Source organism: Stegodyphus dumicola, chromosome 3 (genome assembly GCF_044657685.1).
Source record: "Stegodyphus dumicola isolate Sdum_Otavi_A_Nest chromosome 3, ASM4465768v1".
Lineage (NCBI taxonomy): Eukaryota > Metazoa > Arthropoda > Arachnida > Araneae > Eresidae > Stegodyphus > Stegodyphus dumicola.
In genome coordinates, this window is record NC_140770.1 from 171,962,075 (window position 1) to 171,978,071 (window position 15,997).

A 15,997-nucleotide genomic window follows, 5' to 3' on the forward strand; every position below is an offset into this window, starting at 1 on the left:
ACGGGGGCTACCTGCCTAACAAAAAGCACGCCTTCGTGAAGGGTTTTCTGGGGTGGGGAAATTTTGTCGTATTCACGATACACATAGGGAAAAGCTACGAAACTAACCATGTAGTTCGTTAGCATGAGCTGAAAGCCAAACTAGGTCAGAATACCAGTATTCGGAGGTCTTAACCACTCGAACACTGGTTTAAGTTAATAAAGTTTAAGATAAAGCAATAAATTTTAAGATAAAGCAACAAAACTGCGCTGTTTGAGGTTTAATTCCTTTACAGCAAATGATTGCTGCATCTAAATGAACGAGGAACACGCTAAAGTAAATTTTAAAACTACGCAAAAATGCAAATTTAGATTGGTTTAGTGAATTTAATCATTTTCTATTAAACATTTCGAGGGCTATCAGATAAATGTGAGTTTTCTGCAGAAGCAAAATATTAATGCTGCTTTTTGTTGCTCAATTTTAGATTCGCTGCAGATTCATTTTTTGGTTTCATTCAAAGCAGAAAATAATTTCAAATTTAAAAATTTATGTCTACGATATTATCATCGCATGATGTTTTGTAGGTATTTATATAATTTTTCTCCTCCTCTCCTTTCCTTCTATGTTGTTTTATTGAACCATATTTTCACATGTTCTTATTTTATGCGCGATTGGTTTCTCTTGTAACTGTTTACATACAGTATGCAAAGCAGTATTGGATCAATCATGCGGGAATTATGAAATAAATGGTCTGCACGAGTCTGAATTTGAAACCCCATACATCAGAAAAAATATATGCCAATTAACAAGAGTGTTTTGAGAACGATCAGTGTAATTGCTTCATGAACATATCAGAAACATCCCGGCGAAATGTTTTTAGTCGTCGACGTTAGTGGAACTGTCATGCAACGTATGAAAAGCATATTTTAAAAATGTTTATACAGTATTCCAAATCACGTCAATATTGTTCCGAATTTCGTAAAGATGTAAATAATTTTAGCGAAATTACATGTAAAAACTTTTAGTATCTGTGGTATAACATAACATGAAATGTCTGAAAGAGCGGAGTTCTTCCGGAAAAATATGGTTACAGAGGCAAATCTATGTAACATTGAGGTAAATTTGGCGAGAAATCGCCAAAGCTCGCCAAATGTGGCCATCATTTGGGTCAAGCCCCTGTATAACTGTAATTGGTTCTGTAAGTTAATAACTGTAGTTGATCCCTACATGTATCTGTAACCGTATTTGAACTTTGTATTTAACTTTAACTGTATATGTCTTCCAGTAATTTCAAGAAATGGAAGGTTCCAGCTATTTCTCTGTAATTCTCTTCTGTAAACCAGATTCGCTCTGGTACCTGGGCAACAAGCCTGCTTGGACTCTAACCCTTGAGTGTTTCAGGTACTTCAGAACTGAGATTTCACGTATTGCGAGCGACCATATTATGTGCCTGTCTTTCAAGGAGAGCATGAAAAATCTTTGCCACATGCACCAAGTGCCGAGAACATCATGCGTCTGCCGAGCCCATATTAGGCTGCTTGGGCCTCTCTAGGGAGGATATTTACTCCAATTCCCTCTTTGTGCTCGTCTTTCTTAGAGTCAATGGTCTTTTGGACCTTGTCTGACTTCGTCAGAAACCGGAGAAAAAACAACAACAACAAATATTTCTCGGCTGCCGAATATGAAATTTTGTAAAACTGGAGACAGCATCAGTTCTCAGTTTTTTAGTTCAGCGTCGATTTCGCAGTATTGCTATATCTCCGTGCGAGCTTCGCTCTTTAGAGGCGCTTTGCATTGCATTTTGTTTAACGTTCTTAATAGTTTGAAGTGGTAACTACTGATTGTGCTGTGTCATACTGAGATGAACTGTACGAGATTTTTGAGGGAAGTTCCTGAACTGTAAAGCGTTTCTTTTTTTTTCACGTTATCATCCGTTTCCTGTGCATTCAATTCATTACAAAACTGTACTCACGTAACAATATGTTCCAGTTCTATAACGGACAAAAGCATATCAAATATCAACGTTAGTGACAAAGAAGTTAGAATGAATGGAGTAAGCCTTTCCTTTATGTCCCGTGAAATGAAAATGAAGCCATAAAACGTCATGGTATGCCCTCACGACTTATCATGGCTGCTCCCATAAGCGGACTTCTAGTTGGTTTTGTTTACATTCTAATTGCTGCTACCTTCATGGTAACTATTCGTCATTGAACGCTTAAGTCTCCCGTTCTAATTTTAATGCAGAAAATAATATTAATACATAAATCATCTTCTATTTAGTATACAGAAAACTCATAAGAACTGCAAATAACTTTCAAGTAGCAAAGGAAGTTCTATAAAAAACGCTGCGACAGTCTTTTACACGAACATTCCGAATTACGTCTACATGTTACGACGTATAATTTCACTGGTGCTGATAGCAATATCACGCATCAAAGGAAGAACATATTTAAAGAGTGCACCTAAAATGCATCCCGGATGTATATTTTCATATAAATGTGTTTGCTTTTTTTAAACAATTACGTATGGTTTTTGTAAATAGGTCTGAGGAACGCTTTTCAACACAAAAGCTAATGTTTCAATGTGTTGCAAAACAAACTTGTAATAGGTGCATTTATATATCATCTAAAATGGTTAACATTGGTTTAAACAGCATTTGGATGTGTCAAACATAATTCTTTTTAATATTTCATAACACAAAGAAGAGAAACTAAAAGACAAGTTGTGTTAGCACTTTTTCCTATACTTTCGCACATATAGAGAAAAAGAATGATTAATGTCATAAATTTCCAGAATTATTTAATTCCTTTACCCTTTCGACTGGCACGGGATTTCGCTGAGAAAGTCCATACTTCCCAAACTATTACCAGAAAGAGGTATTCTTTTATTTTAGTGTCAAATTGCTACTGGTACTTTATACATGGATTTATGTACTTTTAATACATTGCCTTAATCTCTTGGGCCCATTTTCAAATGCATGTATTACCTTCTCATAGACATCACAAAAAACATTCTAGGCTTCCTATATGCTGCCTTGCCGGTCTTCGAGTGCGTTGAATAGAAAGGTAATCTGATTTCGTTCAGAAATGGCAAAGAGATTCATAAGAGATTGGCAGAAACTGGAGAATTTGAGCAACTGTAGACCTACCTCTTCCTTTCTGGCGATCTCGGAGATATGAGGCTGAGGGCAGAGCCGGATGTGCGGGTAGGCAAATGGTAATCAACTTCAGGGACACCTTGCTGCTGTTGTTGCTGCCTGTTGCTAATGGACCGTTCTAGATTCACGATGTTGCGTTCAATCACGATTAGGGCTTGCCTATCGTCTTCAAAGCTCTCCCCCTGCATAGCAGAGGAGCTCCATTCACCCACTGAGCCATCGGGAGCGTTGTAACGAACGTCAAAGAGCAATACAATCTGTTGGAAAAAAAAATGGATATTTCAATGTCCAGAAATAGCCTACCCCCTATATTTGAGTATCACAGAGAGCAATGGCCTTGTACTTTTAGTTAATTTATTTAGTACATACTATAGTTGAGTGTCTGCATAAACAATTTATGTATCCAGTGGATCTGTATATGATCATTTGTGCTGCACACGCACATGTATGTGTCTGTATGTCCTCAAGATATGTTGCAGAGCATCTGATGAGTTAGTTATCTTGTGAAAGGCTTTCGTGCAATATTTCATCTGTTTGTACAGGACAATGGCAGATCTGCGACTCGATGGTTATTGTCTGGTGTTGAAAGATTTGGGTTTCATGAGGACTGTTTCAGTGTAAATTGAAATTGGTGAACATCGTCCAGTCCAGCTACCTAAAGATTGTTCATTAAGGGAATTATGCTCCTGAACAGTAACATTAGCCGGAGCCCCATTCTTCTACGTCCACACACGATCCATGACTCCTTTCTCTTACAACTGAGGCGTTAACCACGTCTGCAGTATATGTCCATTAATAAAGCTATATCCATTATGAAGCTACATGTTCATATATGACCATTAATGTCCATTATGAAAGCTGTATTGCCAATACGATAACAATATCATAACTGAAATTCACTGACATTTTTCTCTGTGATAATCAAACCTAGAGGTATTGAGACTTCTAGGCCACATTGTACATATTAATTTAGAGAATCTGAAAATTTTCAAAATATTCACATTCTAATTTCTAGAATATTCACATCTGAGGCAAAATATAAAACAAATTTTGCAAACAGGACTCTGTAAACATCTATTAAAAAAGTAAATGATATATATTGAATGAACCCATGCTGCTTCTTCAGAAATAAAATATATAATTTGTATGTACGTTTTAATTAAAATAATTATTTCAATACATAAAATATAACTTTTGAAATTTTAATTTTAATGGTTTGAAGCGAAGAAAATAAGTTAGGTAGATTTTCTTGACATTTGCTTCTACTTTATTTCATCTATTGTAGCAGGTTTTTAATTTGTATCAAATCAGTTTTAGTCTGTTTAAAGTACCCAACGTTGCCGGATTTTAAGCAGACCGAAAAGCTTTGTTTAGAGGAATGGGTGTTAGATTTTGTTTTTAAATCTCGGTTCCACAGGGGTTTTCTTTTTATTTTGGCTCAAGGTGAATTGTGGAAAATTTAACCAAACTCTGGGGAGAGTCAACAAAATTGTCAAATAGCAAATGATAATTTATACTTTCAAAAATATTATTGCAGCTAAAAAAATTTATAATCAGACGGATGTTTTTAATATAAAAAATTATCTAATCTAAGAAATGTGGGAAGAGCTCTGTAACTATCCGAAAATATGAAGGAAATCTTTAAAGATCTTCAAAGGTAATTTAGACTTGGAGTGTTAGGTAACTGAATTTAGCTAGCATTACAGAAGTAATGTATTAATAACTCTATTGATTAAAATATAATGAAACTTTAAACTCAGTGTAATGACACCAACATGTACAAGGTTCTTGGTACATAAATTTAATTTTATTTCAATATGTACAGCTTTCCTTTTTGCTGCAGGCCTTCTATTTGTAGCGAAATCTTTTAACATTTAGGCAACTCTTTCGTTTTACACAAACGCTTAATTAACTTGCAGAATTGAAACAGTGTTGTCAGAATGGGCAAAGAGACCAAATAAGATAGACTTGACAAACGTATTTAGTAATCTTTAAAAGGAATTTTTACTGCCTCATATTCAATTTTAAAGGGAAAAAGTAGATTTTAAATCAACATTTATTCTCAAAAAAAAAAAAAAAACTTGAAATTGCATGCTTTTTGTCCATTATGAAATATATTGCAATATTTATAGAAACAGCTTTCAATCGACGACGTACTTTAAATGTAAATAATAAGGCTATAGATTTGACAATTTAGCATATGTATATATCTGTGCATAAGAAACATTCTCGAGTATCGGTGAAACTATTAAACAGCTTAAAAGAATATAAGACGGCCAAAACTAAGGAAATTAAATGAGATTATTAATTTTTCAAAGATTAATTAAAAATAAGCCACTTGTATTTAATTTTAACTATGTTAATCCGTTTCCATACAGCGAATTTAAAAAGTTAAAGTTAAGAAAATTAAATAAAAGGTAATGGATCTCCGATGCGTTTAAATTAAAAGTAGACAAATTTATATATTTAACTGCATGATCAAATTTTACACGTTTCTTCATTAATGACATTCGTTCTGTTAGTTCTATCTTCTTCATTAGATGTAACAGAATTTACCAAACGTAATTAATGAAAAGTTTTCGAAATGTTCCTATTCCCCCCCCTGCGTATACTTTCATCTGTACATATTCATTAAACGCTCTCAGCAATGTATCCAAATTCATTTATATGTTAAAGATCGAAACTATGAAATGTTTAATGAATGAAGTTGGTAATGGCATGGGAATATTATTGATCACCACAACCATACAATTTGTAACAATACCTTGTCAATGAAAATGTTTTCCAAATAAGGCATAGATTTAGAATGTTCTCCGAATGAAAGCAATTTTAATAAATTACGTGACATATTCAATTCAGTTTCAAACCATTAATTATTTTGTAATTACCTATCCCACAGTTATTTAATTTTGTTTTGTGAAACACTAAATACATGCTTTATTGCGCAAGCGATTAGAATTGTTTTAAGCATAATATTCAATTGTGACAAAATATTGTTAATAATTCTTACTTCTGCGAGGAAATAATACTCACTTCAGTGGGCATGTTGTTGATATCCACCAAGGAATCCGCCACTCGAAGATGTCCATCTTCTATTAGCTTTTGTAGAACTAAGCCATAACTGCCCACAATTCTGAAAAGAGAATATGCCATTTGAAAAACTTGAAGGAAAAGCAATTTTGATACTAGCAATATAGTGTTCGAAATGATACACAAATAGTAACAAATCATTGAGAATGGTCAACATTCTGCGTGTTTTTCTATTGAGAAAACTAAAACGTACTGTACTTGATGTATTGCATAAATATAGGAATTTTGGGATTTGTTTTACGTGGAAGTGTTCAAAACTTTCCTTGTGCATCTGATTCTGATCGTATCCCATTCTGAATTAAACTATTTTACAGCTGTTTTTATCTCGCTGTTTTCTTTTGCTGTTCGTAAACGTTTATCACATTTATAAAGAAACCTCAGGGAAAAACCCACTTCATCATGAAGTGGATGTACATACTCCATACAGGCAGTTTACAGACCCAACATTGTTTGATTCTTCGAGCCCTGTAGGCTAAAATTCTTGCTGGTGTTTCGGTGCTTTCCTCGTAGAGGTACACTGCGAAAATAAAAAACAAATGGGACAGCTTTTTATCTCCAGTTCTACTGGGCCGATTGACGAAATTCAATTTGCGTTTGTCATGTCTCGAAAGCGTCATTTAGGATATGTATTAGATTTATAAATAGCACTGTTCTAATATAGGTATTTGACAAAAAATCGGACTTTTTATGAAGTGACATGCCAATTTTTTCCATATTTCAATTCTACAACTCCCATTACGCCAAACTGCCAAGTTTTGTAAAAATCGTAAGAGTAAGAAATTAGCCCTCAAAATTTTAGCTCCTCAATGTTAGTTAAGTTTGGTATATATTTATAAATATCTCTTTTTTATTTTCTCATTTCGAAATTTAGGTTCATTCCAAATAACATTCGCCCATTTTTCATGATTTATTTTTAAATAATTTTTATAAATATTTTGAAAAAAAAAATGTTGAATTATAACCTATACAATTTTTACCATCATCTTAAAGTAGATGTATTTTTAAGCATACCTGCAAAAAATTAGAAGTTCATATTCAAAATTTCCGAAGATATACGTGAATTTATATACTGGCGCGTTTTGAAATTTGGCATATTTGTTGAAAGCGATAACATCGAATGTGGTTTAGGCACTTTGTTAAAATTATTTCAAAGTAAGAACGATGCGACTTTTTCCCTCATCTGCGCAATTGAAGGGAACGGGAAATAGGTTGCCATATATTAAGAAGTATGCCAAGTGAATTATTCTGGTCTCAAACTGAAAAAAAAAATGCGCCAAGTTAAATTTTTTAATTTATGCATAAATTTCGCACCAAATTTTGCAAAATTTAATATTTAGGCATAACGTGAATCGTAGAATCGAAATATGGAAAATATTTGGTATGTTATTTCAGAAAAAGTCCCATTTTGTGTTAAAATACCTATGTTAGAACAAGGCTATATATAAATCTAATATATATATCCTAAGTCGCCTTTTCAAGGCATGAAAAACGCAACTTAAATTTCGTCAATCGACCCAGTAGAATGGGAGATATAGCACTGTCCTTTTTTCTTTTTTTTTGCAGTGTACGTGAAGGAATTACTGTGATGACAAGTTTCACATTTCGATATTTTCATCGTCATTGTTTTTTCACCACAATTAAAGATTCTGATCTAACCGATTATTATTCAGACATGAAGCGATGTGCGGAGAAGAGGGGGAATCGGTCGTCTCTCTCTGCTACGGAAAACGTGTGATACATTTTCAATTTATTGGCAAAAAAGGGGGATGTTAGTCACGAATGAAATATTAGACTGGAAACGGCATTTTGTGTTGAATTACTCAAAACGGCGTATCACTTTTCAAAATGTTGCCACCAGATATTAGCGCCCTGTATTTTAAGAATTTAAATAACAAGGAATCTGAATAAATATATGCATGCTTCTCGCACTGTGAAAAAAAAAGGTACCTGGAACTAACACATTTTGAATAACGTAGTTCTCTCCCCGAGCATGGGCACATGGAAGGCAGAATTTTGAATTTGTTTTATTATCTACTTCATATTTTGCAAAACTTTATAACGAATTTTTGATTAACAAAATGTAGGATTTCAAAGCGAGCAGTTGCAACACTGTAATAAAAAAAAAACATTTTTATCTTCAGCGCTCGAGACAGTTTATCGGAAATTCTAAAGATACGCTGTTTTTTAAATATTTTGTGACTTTGGAGTTGAATCGAATTTTATAAGGCACCAAAGCACGAAGAACGGAATTTTTAGTAAATAAAGTGAACACACAAAACGACTATAATAAAAAGTAAACGATAATAACGTGACATAATAACGAAGATGATGTAACTAATTTGGAATTTGAATTCAAAATTTCGAATAACGTAACTAATTGGGAATTTGAATTCAAAATTTCGAAAAACATAATTAATTTGGAATTTGAATTCAAAATTTCGAGAACTGACATCTTTCTTCTAATAGGCTGTCGCACTGGATAACTGCGTATTTTTGCTTCTAGCTTTCTGGACGCTTTTAGTTTTCTAATTCTAATTCGCGCTGACACTTAGACCTCTCGCCTAGTCTCTCCTACCTGTTGTCTATAGTTCTAAAAATATAATCTGCATCTAAAAATATAGTATAATCTTGTGGAGTGCATATAGCATGTATGTAATATTACACATATGCACAAAAATATCGGCTTAAAATTTTCAAAATTAACATTAATTAGTAAATCTGCGCAGTAATTTGCGAAATTAATTAAATAATCAAGAGATAATATTTAAATAAAATATGCCAATTTCATTTGTCCGATTGTTTTTCTGGTTTCTAATTCCGAGAATTCTAATTGTATATTGTTTGATGTTACGACTTGATGTTACGATTGTTTGATGTTTGATGTTACGAGTACGACTTGTTTAAGTTCATATCAGAGCAGATTGATTAAAAAATTATTTCTTAAGGTATTCCGCAGAGTGTTTCCGCTGCTCGTTTTCAATTCGTTCAGTTTCTTAATCAAAATTCATTAAAGGATTACAAAATATGAAAAAAAAAAAGTCTGAAAGCTTTCAGACTTTATATTACATCTAAACATATTTCCCTCAATTATTACCATACTACCCCCGTATCACCCAACCATATTACCCCCAATTATTATTTTTTCATTTATAGACAAATACACGTGTCAAGCTCATTTCGGGTTAACGCCACATTGGGCTAAAAATATTAAGAAAATTCTAAATGTCTTTAGAATTTCCTATTGACAGCTTCGCGGCTGGAGATAAAAATATTTTAGTCCGCACAGTGCGTTGCCGCTGATCGTTTTGAAATAGTTGAATTTGTTAATCAAAAATCCATTAAAGGTTTACAAAATATGAAACAGATAACAAAAAAATTTCTAAATTCAGAATTCGGGCTTCCGGTTGTCCATATTCGGGTGGAGGACTAGGTTATTCTAAATTTGATTGCTCTTGGTACTGCTGAAAGTGAGGAACATGCGTACACTGATGTAGATTCTTCATTTAATTTCTTTAAATACAATACAGGGCGATACTATTTGGTGGCAACAGTTTAAAAAGTGCTACAACGCATTTAAGTGTTTCGACGCAAAATTCCGTTTCAAGACTAATATTCCATTCGGGACTGATGTCCCTTGGGCTAACAAAATAAAAAATTGCTTTCTGAGACATTTACTTTTAAAAGAAATGTTCTGCCTCAGCTTCGTAACCTGCAAATATGAAAATGACGGTTAACAGCTAAATATGTTTAATGACTTTCTTACATTGCTTCAGATCTTGATCGACAAAAAATTACATTTTTCCATTTTTGTTTTAATAATAACTCTGTTAAGTATTATTAATTCTGTTTTGTTTGCTTTCCTATCAGAGAGGTTCGTTACTTACAATTTATATCAACCTGTAAATGTTTGAGATTCATTAAAATAAATGAATGGATTCTGCATATGAAAGACCGCCTTAATAAATTAAAACTTACAATTAGCTTAGCTCAACGGATCTATGAATAATTCAGCACCCCTCGTTTAATTTGATCGAGGTTAATGCTGACGTTCGAATAATGTTAATTTGTTCTCTTGCCTGCCACAATACTGCTTTATAATTCAGACTTGTAATCAAGGCGTCATTGAAGCAGTGAAAGGGATTACCACCGTGAAATACGAACAAGTTACTGAACAGATAAGAGAAGAGATAGGAGAACAATTCGGCTCTGTATGAATTCACTCAATAAGCAGCTGTTTCCGAGGAAGAAAGTCTATAAACTGCTTGGAGATCAGCTGCCGCTCCAACACAGAAAATTAGGTCTTCTGTAATATGAAATTTTGCATTGCTTTATTAGGTATAATTAGCCATGTGTAAAGGCCTTGTACGAAGTAAAAAGGAAGTATTGTAATCGCGAAAAGTTTCAGGCAGCATATTTCAACGAAAATATCCATTTTGACCGCGATCGAATGCAATTTAACGATGTTTTTGCGAAATATCTGTACGTAAGGCCAGAATAAAAGACTCTTTTCCTTCAAAAAAACTTATAAAACTGCTTTAAAGTGAATTCTGAAGAGAATGTTTTGTGGTGTCTGTACGTACCACAAATGGTCTGTACGTATGCACAATACGTCTGTACGTATGTGAGATACATACATACGTCTGTGCGTATGTACGTATCTCGCATAACTCAAAAGCGATACGTTGAAATTTTGCAGAAGTAAATTGAGTTTAAATAGAAGGGAAACGAGATTGTAAGTGTGCTTCTTGAATAGCGAGCGTGAAGGTTGCTAGGTAGAAATTTTGAACGTTGAAATTTTGTATGTAAGACTGCTATAAAATGCAGATGTGCACCTCGTATTTTGGTTGAAATCGATCACAGCAAACGTATATAAATATATTTATATATATATCCACTCTGTTACCCGGCTCAGTGATCTCAGTTTCTTTACTCTTATATGTTTGTAAATTGTGCATTTTTTGCTTTAAAAATGATTGAATTGTGTTCTTATCTTCCGGTTAAGGTTTTTATGCCTTTAGGAAATCTGCAAGCAATATCTGTAGAATTATCAACAATTTAAAAGCTGCTTAAGTGCGGTTAAGCCTAATTTTTAAATAACATGGGGGAGATATTTGCTTACATTTGAAACAGCAGAATAGTAGATTTGTTGCCAATCTAGAGAGCAACAACAAAGGTAATACCTTCATTTATTATTGCGAATTAAATCATACTTAATCATTTACGGAATTTTTCGAGGAAATAAGTGTTTAAGATTTAATTAAAATTTTTAATATAGAATTTTTGGGTTTTTATGTATTTGTGAGAACTGAATTAATTAAATGAGAAATACTGAATCGTCTGTGAAAAACTGTTTCTTTTTTGTTTTGTTTGTTTAATTTCTTTTATACATCGTTCTAGATTTATTATAGTATTTGAATAGAACATGTGGCAACGGTTAGAGAATTCTTCAAATGATATAAATTTTGTGCATTCTGAGTTATAATATGAAACCCTTCCAGAAGACATCTCAACAATATCACAATTAATAATATCTCAATCCCAAATGAAAAATGTGTTAAATATTTAGGAGTTTATCTCGATCAAGAACTAACCTTCAAAAACCATACCGAAAATATCTGTAAAAAAGCCCATCAAGCAACAGGCAGTATCTATGCACTCATAGGAAGAAATTCTAAACTTAGTCTCCCTACAAAAAGAGTTATTTATCTACAAGCTATCCGCCCGATTTTACTGTATGCTTCGTCAGCGTGGGCTGCAACTGCAAGAACTCATCGCGAAAAAATACAAAGAATTCAAAACAAGGCCATTCGAATAATTACAAATGCGCCTTGATTCGTACAAAACAGCACTCTTCACAATGACTTTAATATTAAAGCCACGAATTCTGAAATTCTTGAAGGTTCTCAGAACTTTTTTATGAAATGTGACAGTCATCCTATGAATATCATCAAAAAACTAGGAAATTATGATTTCACAATTGAACAACGCCACAAGAGGCCCGGCACAATTCACCATAATAGTCGGTGGTAATGTATATATTTTCGTTTTCTTCTTATTTAGCCAAGATTTTACTTCATTTTCTTTACATAGATTTACTTATCAAATTACAATGCGCTACTTTTTTCCTGACAAAGCAGGTAGACTTTGTATGTAAATAGTTTTTACACTTATGATGTTGCGTGGCCCCAACTTGTCCGCAACAGTAGTAGTGACTGCTATGAACTGTAAATTATACAAACTCGTAAGAAGGGTTTAAATCCCTTTTTATTTCACTTTAGAAATCACAGTTGCGTTCACTTGACGCTCACAAACTACGCCAACCGGCGGTTAAACCAAATAGAAAAGTACAACTAAAAATAAATGACAGGATGAATAAATAACGAAGTCACTACCTACGAGGCTCTATAATCGTAACTAACTTATCCGCGTTCTAAGATACAGCTGAGATTCAGCAAACTTACTGTTTAAGAAGTTGAAAGACTCAACGAACTGCTGAAATAGGCACATAGGTCAAAACGCGCGGTTCTTAAAATTTCTACCTAGCAACCTTCACGCTCGCTATTCAAGAAGCACACTTACAATCTCGTTTCCCTTCTATTTAAACTCAATTTACTTCTGCTAAAATTTGGATACTCTGCGCGTTCTACTACGATTTACATACTCTGGCATTGGCAATTCCAGGGAAAAGTAAAGGCTTGACAGGAAAGATAGCTTAAACTTAAAATAAATGTTAGTTATAATAAATATAAACCCTACACGCTCATGAAACGTTTCAATATACAGTAAATTGTGTTTTTCATCATTTCACTTTCCAATTATTGCTTATCAGAAGAATAATTTTTATGAAATTTTTAAAATGCCTTACGATACATCCTGCAAGAGATGGCGTAACCAGAGCTCCAGTCAACTAAAATGCTTTTCGTCCCTACTAATAGATGGCGTCACACGACGCCTCATTTTTTCAAAGTTTACTTATTCTACGGACGGCGGCACAGGAGCCTCCGTCGCTAGTAATCTCTGAGTTCTAGCACAGCATGAGCACAAGTACTTCCACATTATTGGATACAACTTACTCGATTCCTCAAGCATTTAAAAGTCAAGTATAATATATTGGTAAAGGTCGTTAATGGTCGATTGCCTCTTACTATGATAAGACATAGACATAGACATAGTTATAATATGAACAAAATATAACTCTGTTAAGTGAACCTAGCGCCAGAGTGTCGCTATGGTAAACACATATAGTGAATTTTAAAGACTGTATTTATTCTATTGTGGTTTATGCACTATCGACGAAGTAGATTTAATTCAATCCAATAAGTTTAAATGAAATGCAAGAAAAAATGCGTATAATTTAATATTCCGTACAAGGAAGTCATGTGGTGTACACATCAGATTTTTTTCTAAATTTATATCGACACAATCAAATGTCTGAGCCTTTATACCTTTATTAAAATTGTACTTTACTGGGAGTTAAATAACACATAATTTAACTGATTTCTAATTAAACAAAATTAAGTGTTTATAGCATATTTAAAGTAAGTACTTTGAAACTTTGAAATGAATATCATAACTTGATTCCATTCAATGTTATTTCTACGTTTAGTATTGTTGCGTGCATACGGGTTTGTAATGGATTCAATGCACAAGTCGATAAAAAGTTAATAAAATTTATTCTTATCCCAAGAAATAAAAACAAAATGCTCAGTTTCCTCAGAGATATTCGTACAATATCACAATACCTCACAGCAGTTGTATTTTAAACTACTAAAACGTTAAATAGAACACAATTCAAAGCAGAGAAAACTAATCCGATCTTCCCGCCAATTCGCTACGATCAACAACAAAGTAAACAACTGAACTTAGATGTTTTCCTCCGCCTTTTATAAGCTTTTAATTACGCACGAGAACATTCTGGCATTTTCTCGACTTTTCTGGATAGCAAAAGTTTACAATTACGAGCTATCTATTTGTTAAATATTAAAATGTGCGTGCTCCTGTATTTTTACATTTTCGGCGTAACTTTCTCTTAAAACTCGTCGCGCGCAGGATTGCACGGGAAAATGAAACAGTTTAATTACAATTATACTAAATACAAAAACCGTAACAGTATCAAAAACATCTAAATTAATTTTGATGTGCACGTATTACCCCGCGATATTTAGATATTAGTAAACAATTATCGTTAGTTTCTCGAATTAGCAACTGTATAGTGATTAATGTTTCTTCAGAATAAGTATGGAGTACACATTTAAAACGCTTTCGGGACCGTTTAATTAATGTGTACACAATATAGAAATTAGAAAGTTTTGGAAATTTGTTATAAGAGTTATCATTGACGAATGAATCTTCACAGAATTTCACACAATCGTCACAAATATTTTCCTCTGTGGTTCAAAGAGTGAAATTCTGAGATTTTTAGGTAAAAAGAAAGATACGTGCAAAAATTCGTTTCAGAATTAAATAGAAAAAAATCTTAATCCAGTTTTGGGGACAAAAAAAAAACTTGCTTTATCATATTAGATTGGCATCTACAAGTACCAACTTCGTTAATGGTTTTATTCATTGATCCTTTTATAGTTTTCTCTATAATATGCAGTCTTACAATATAAGCATAGTAAATTAATTACAGCTAATTAATTTAAAGATAACAATTAGATTAAGAATATAAACAAACGTTTTGAAAAAAAAATGGTTCATTGAGTTTATGTTTAGCTAGTCACTACGCGGCCAGCCTTCGTCTGGCTTTGAAATGTATCAGAAATGCGCCTAAAAGGAACACGAAATATTAAATTTAAAAACTGCACAGAATTTTACACTGCTGAACAACTTCATCAAAAAATAAACAACAACAAAAACAGAATCTTTTATAAAAATGTATTATATATAAAAAATTACAATATCCCTTAACACAAATATTAATTATCCTAATAAATAAATTAACCAACTTCCCGTTGCAAAATCTTAAAAATTCAAATGGTATAAAGGAAGTTAAGAACTTTGTTTCCAAAAACAATCATGCAAAACGTTTTATATAATTAAAATTATGTATAATTAAAACATAATATAAAAACATTTCAATAAAATAAGCAATAAATTTCATATTTTCAAGAGAAAATAGTTAGCACTTCAGTATCCAAAGTAATGAATGAAAAACTGCTAATAAAGAGCTAGAGGGGAAAAAAAAAGGAAATTCTTTCTGTTGTGCTTCGCGAGACACATGCGAGCCAGAATAAGAAAGATTGCAATGTGCATGTTGAATTAATAATATTTTATCTCATATTTTCAACAGTCAGCAGTCCAGTATACAAAGCATTGAATGAAAAACAGTTGCCAAAACCACATTTCTAAAAGAACAACAGTACAACAGCGCTTGTCACGCCGTACGTGTTCGAGGCAACTTATTCAGTTCTGAGTAGCCTTTGGATAACTTATTTAACTTAGTTTTAATTTGACTTCATTACTTTTAAGGTACGCCATAAATGCTGTCTGGTTTTGTAAGCAAAAGAAGTTCCTTCTGTTAAATTATTGAGTTTAATCTCTTAATAAAAGTGTATTTTACACTCTTCTTACGTTTCTTCCTTTCTTAATGAACATAGCGATAAATCGATTGCGATAAATAGCGATAAATCGATTGAATCCTTCTTGAGTCTCGATATAGTGTATACTTCCGAAGAAGGTGAGATTCTGCAATATCAAACGCAGCCATAGCGTTCACTTGATTTTGTTTCTAAAAAGTTTATGTTTCTCAAGTTAAAAGTAATAATACAA

The 15,997-nt window shown here is 33.0% G+C and overlaps 1 protein-coding gene across 1 annotated transcript in view; it reads right to left on the minus strand.

Moving 5' to 3' along the window:
• The window catches only part of LOC118186930 (otoferlin-like), a 963,443-nt gene that overhangs the window by 427,025 nt on the left and 520,421 nt on the right, over positions 1–15,997 (minus strand). The window contains exons 4-5 of the mRNA XM_085813615.1: positions 6,170–6,269; positions 3,128–3,393 (exon numbers count right to left, since the gene is read on the minus strand). Coding sequence (XP_085669741.1) covers positions 3,128–3,393; positions 6,170–6,269 — 366 coding nt within the window. The remainder of the gene's footprint in view (positions 1–3,127; positions 3,394–6,169; positions 6,270–15,997) is intronic.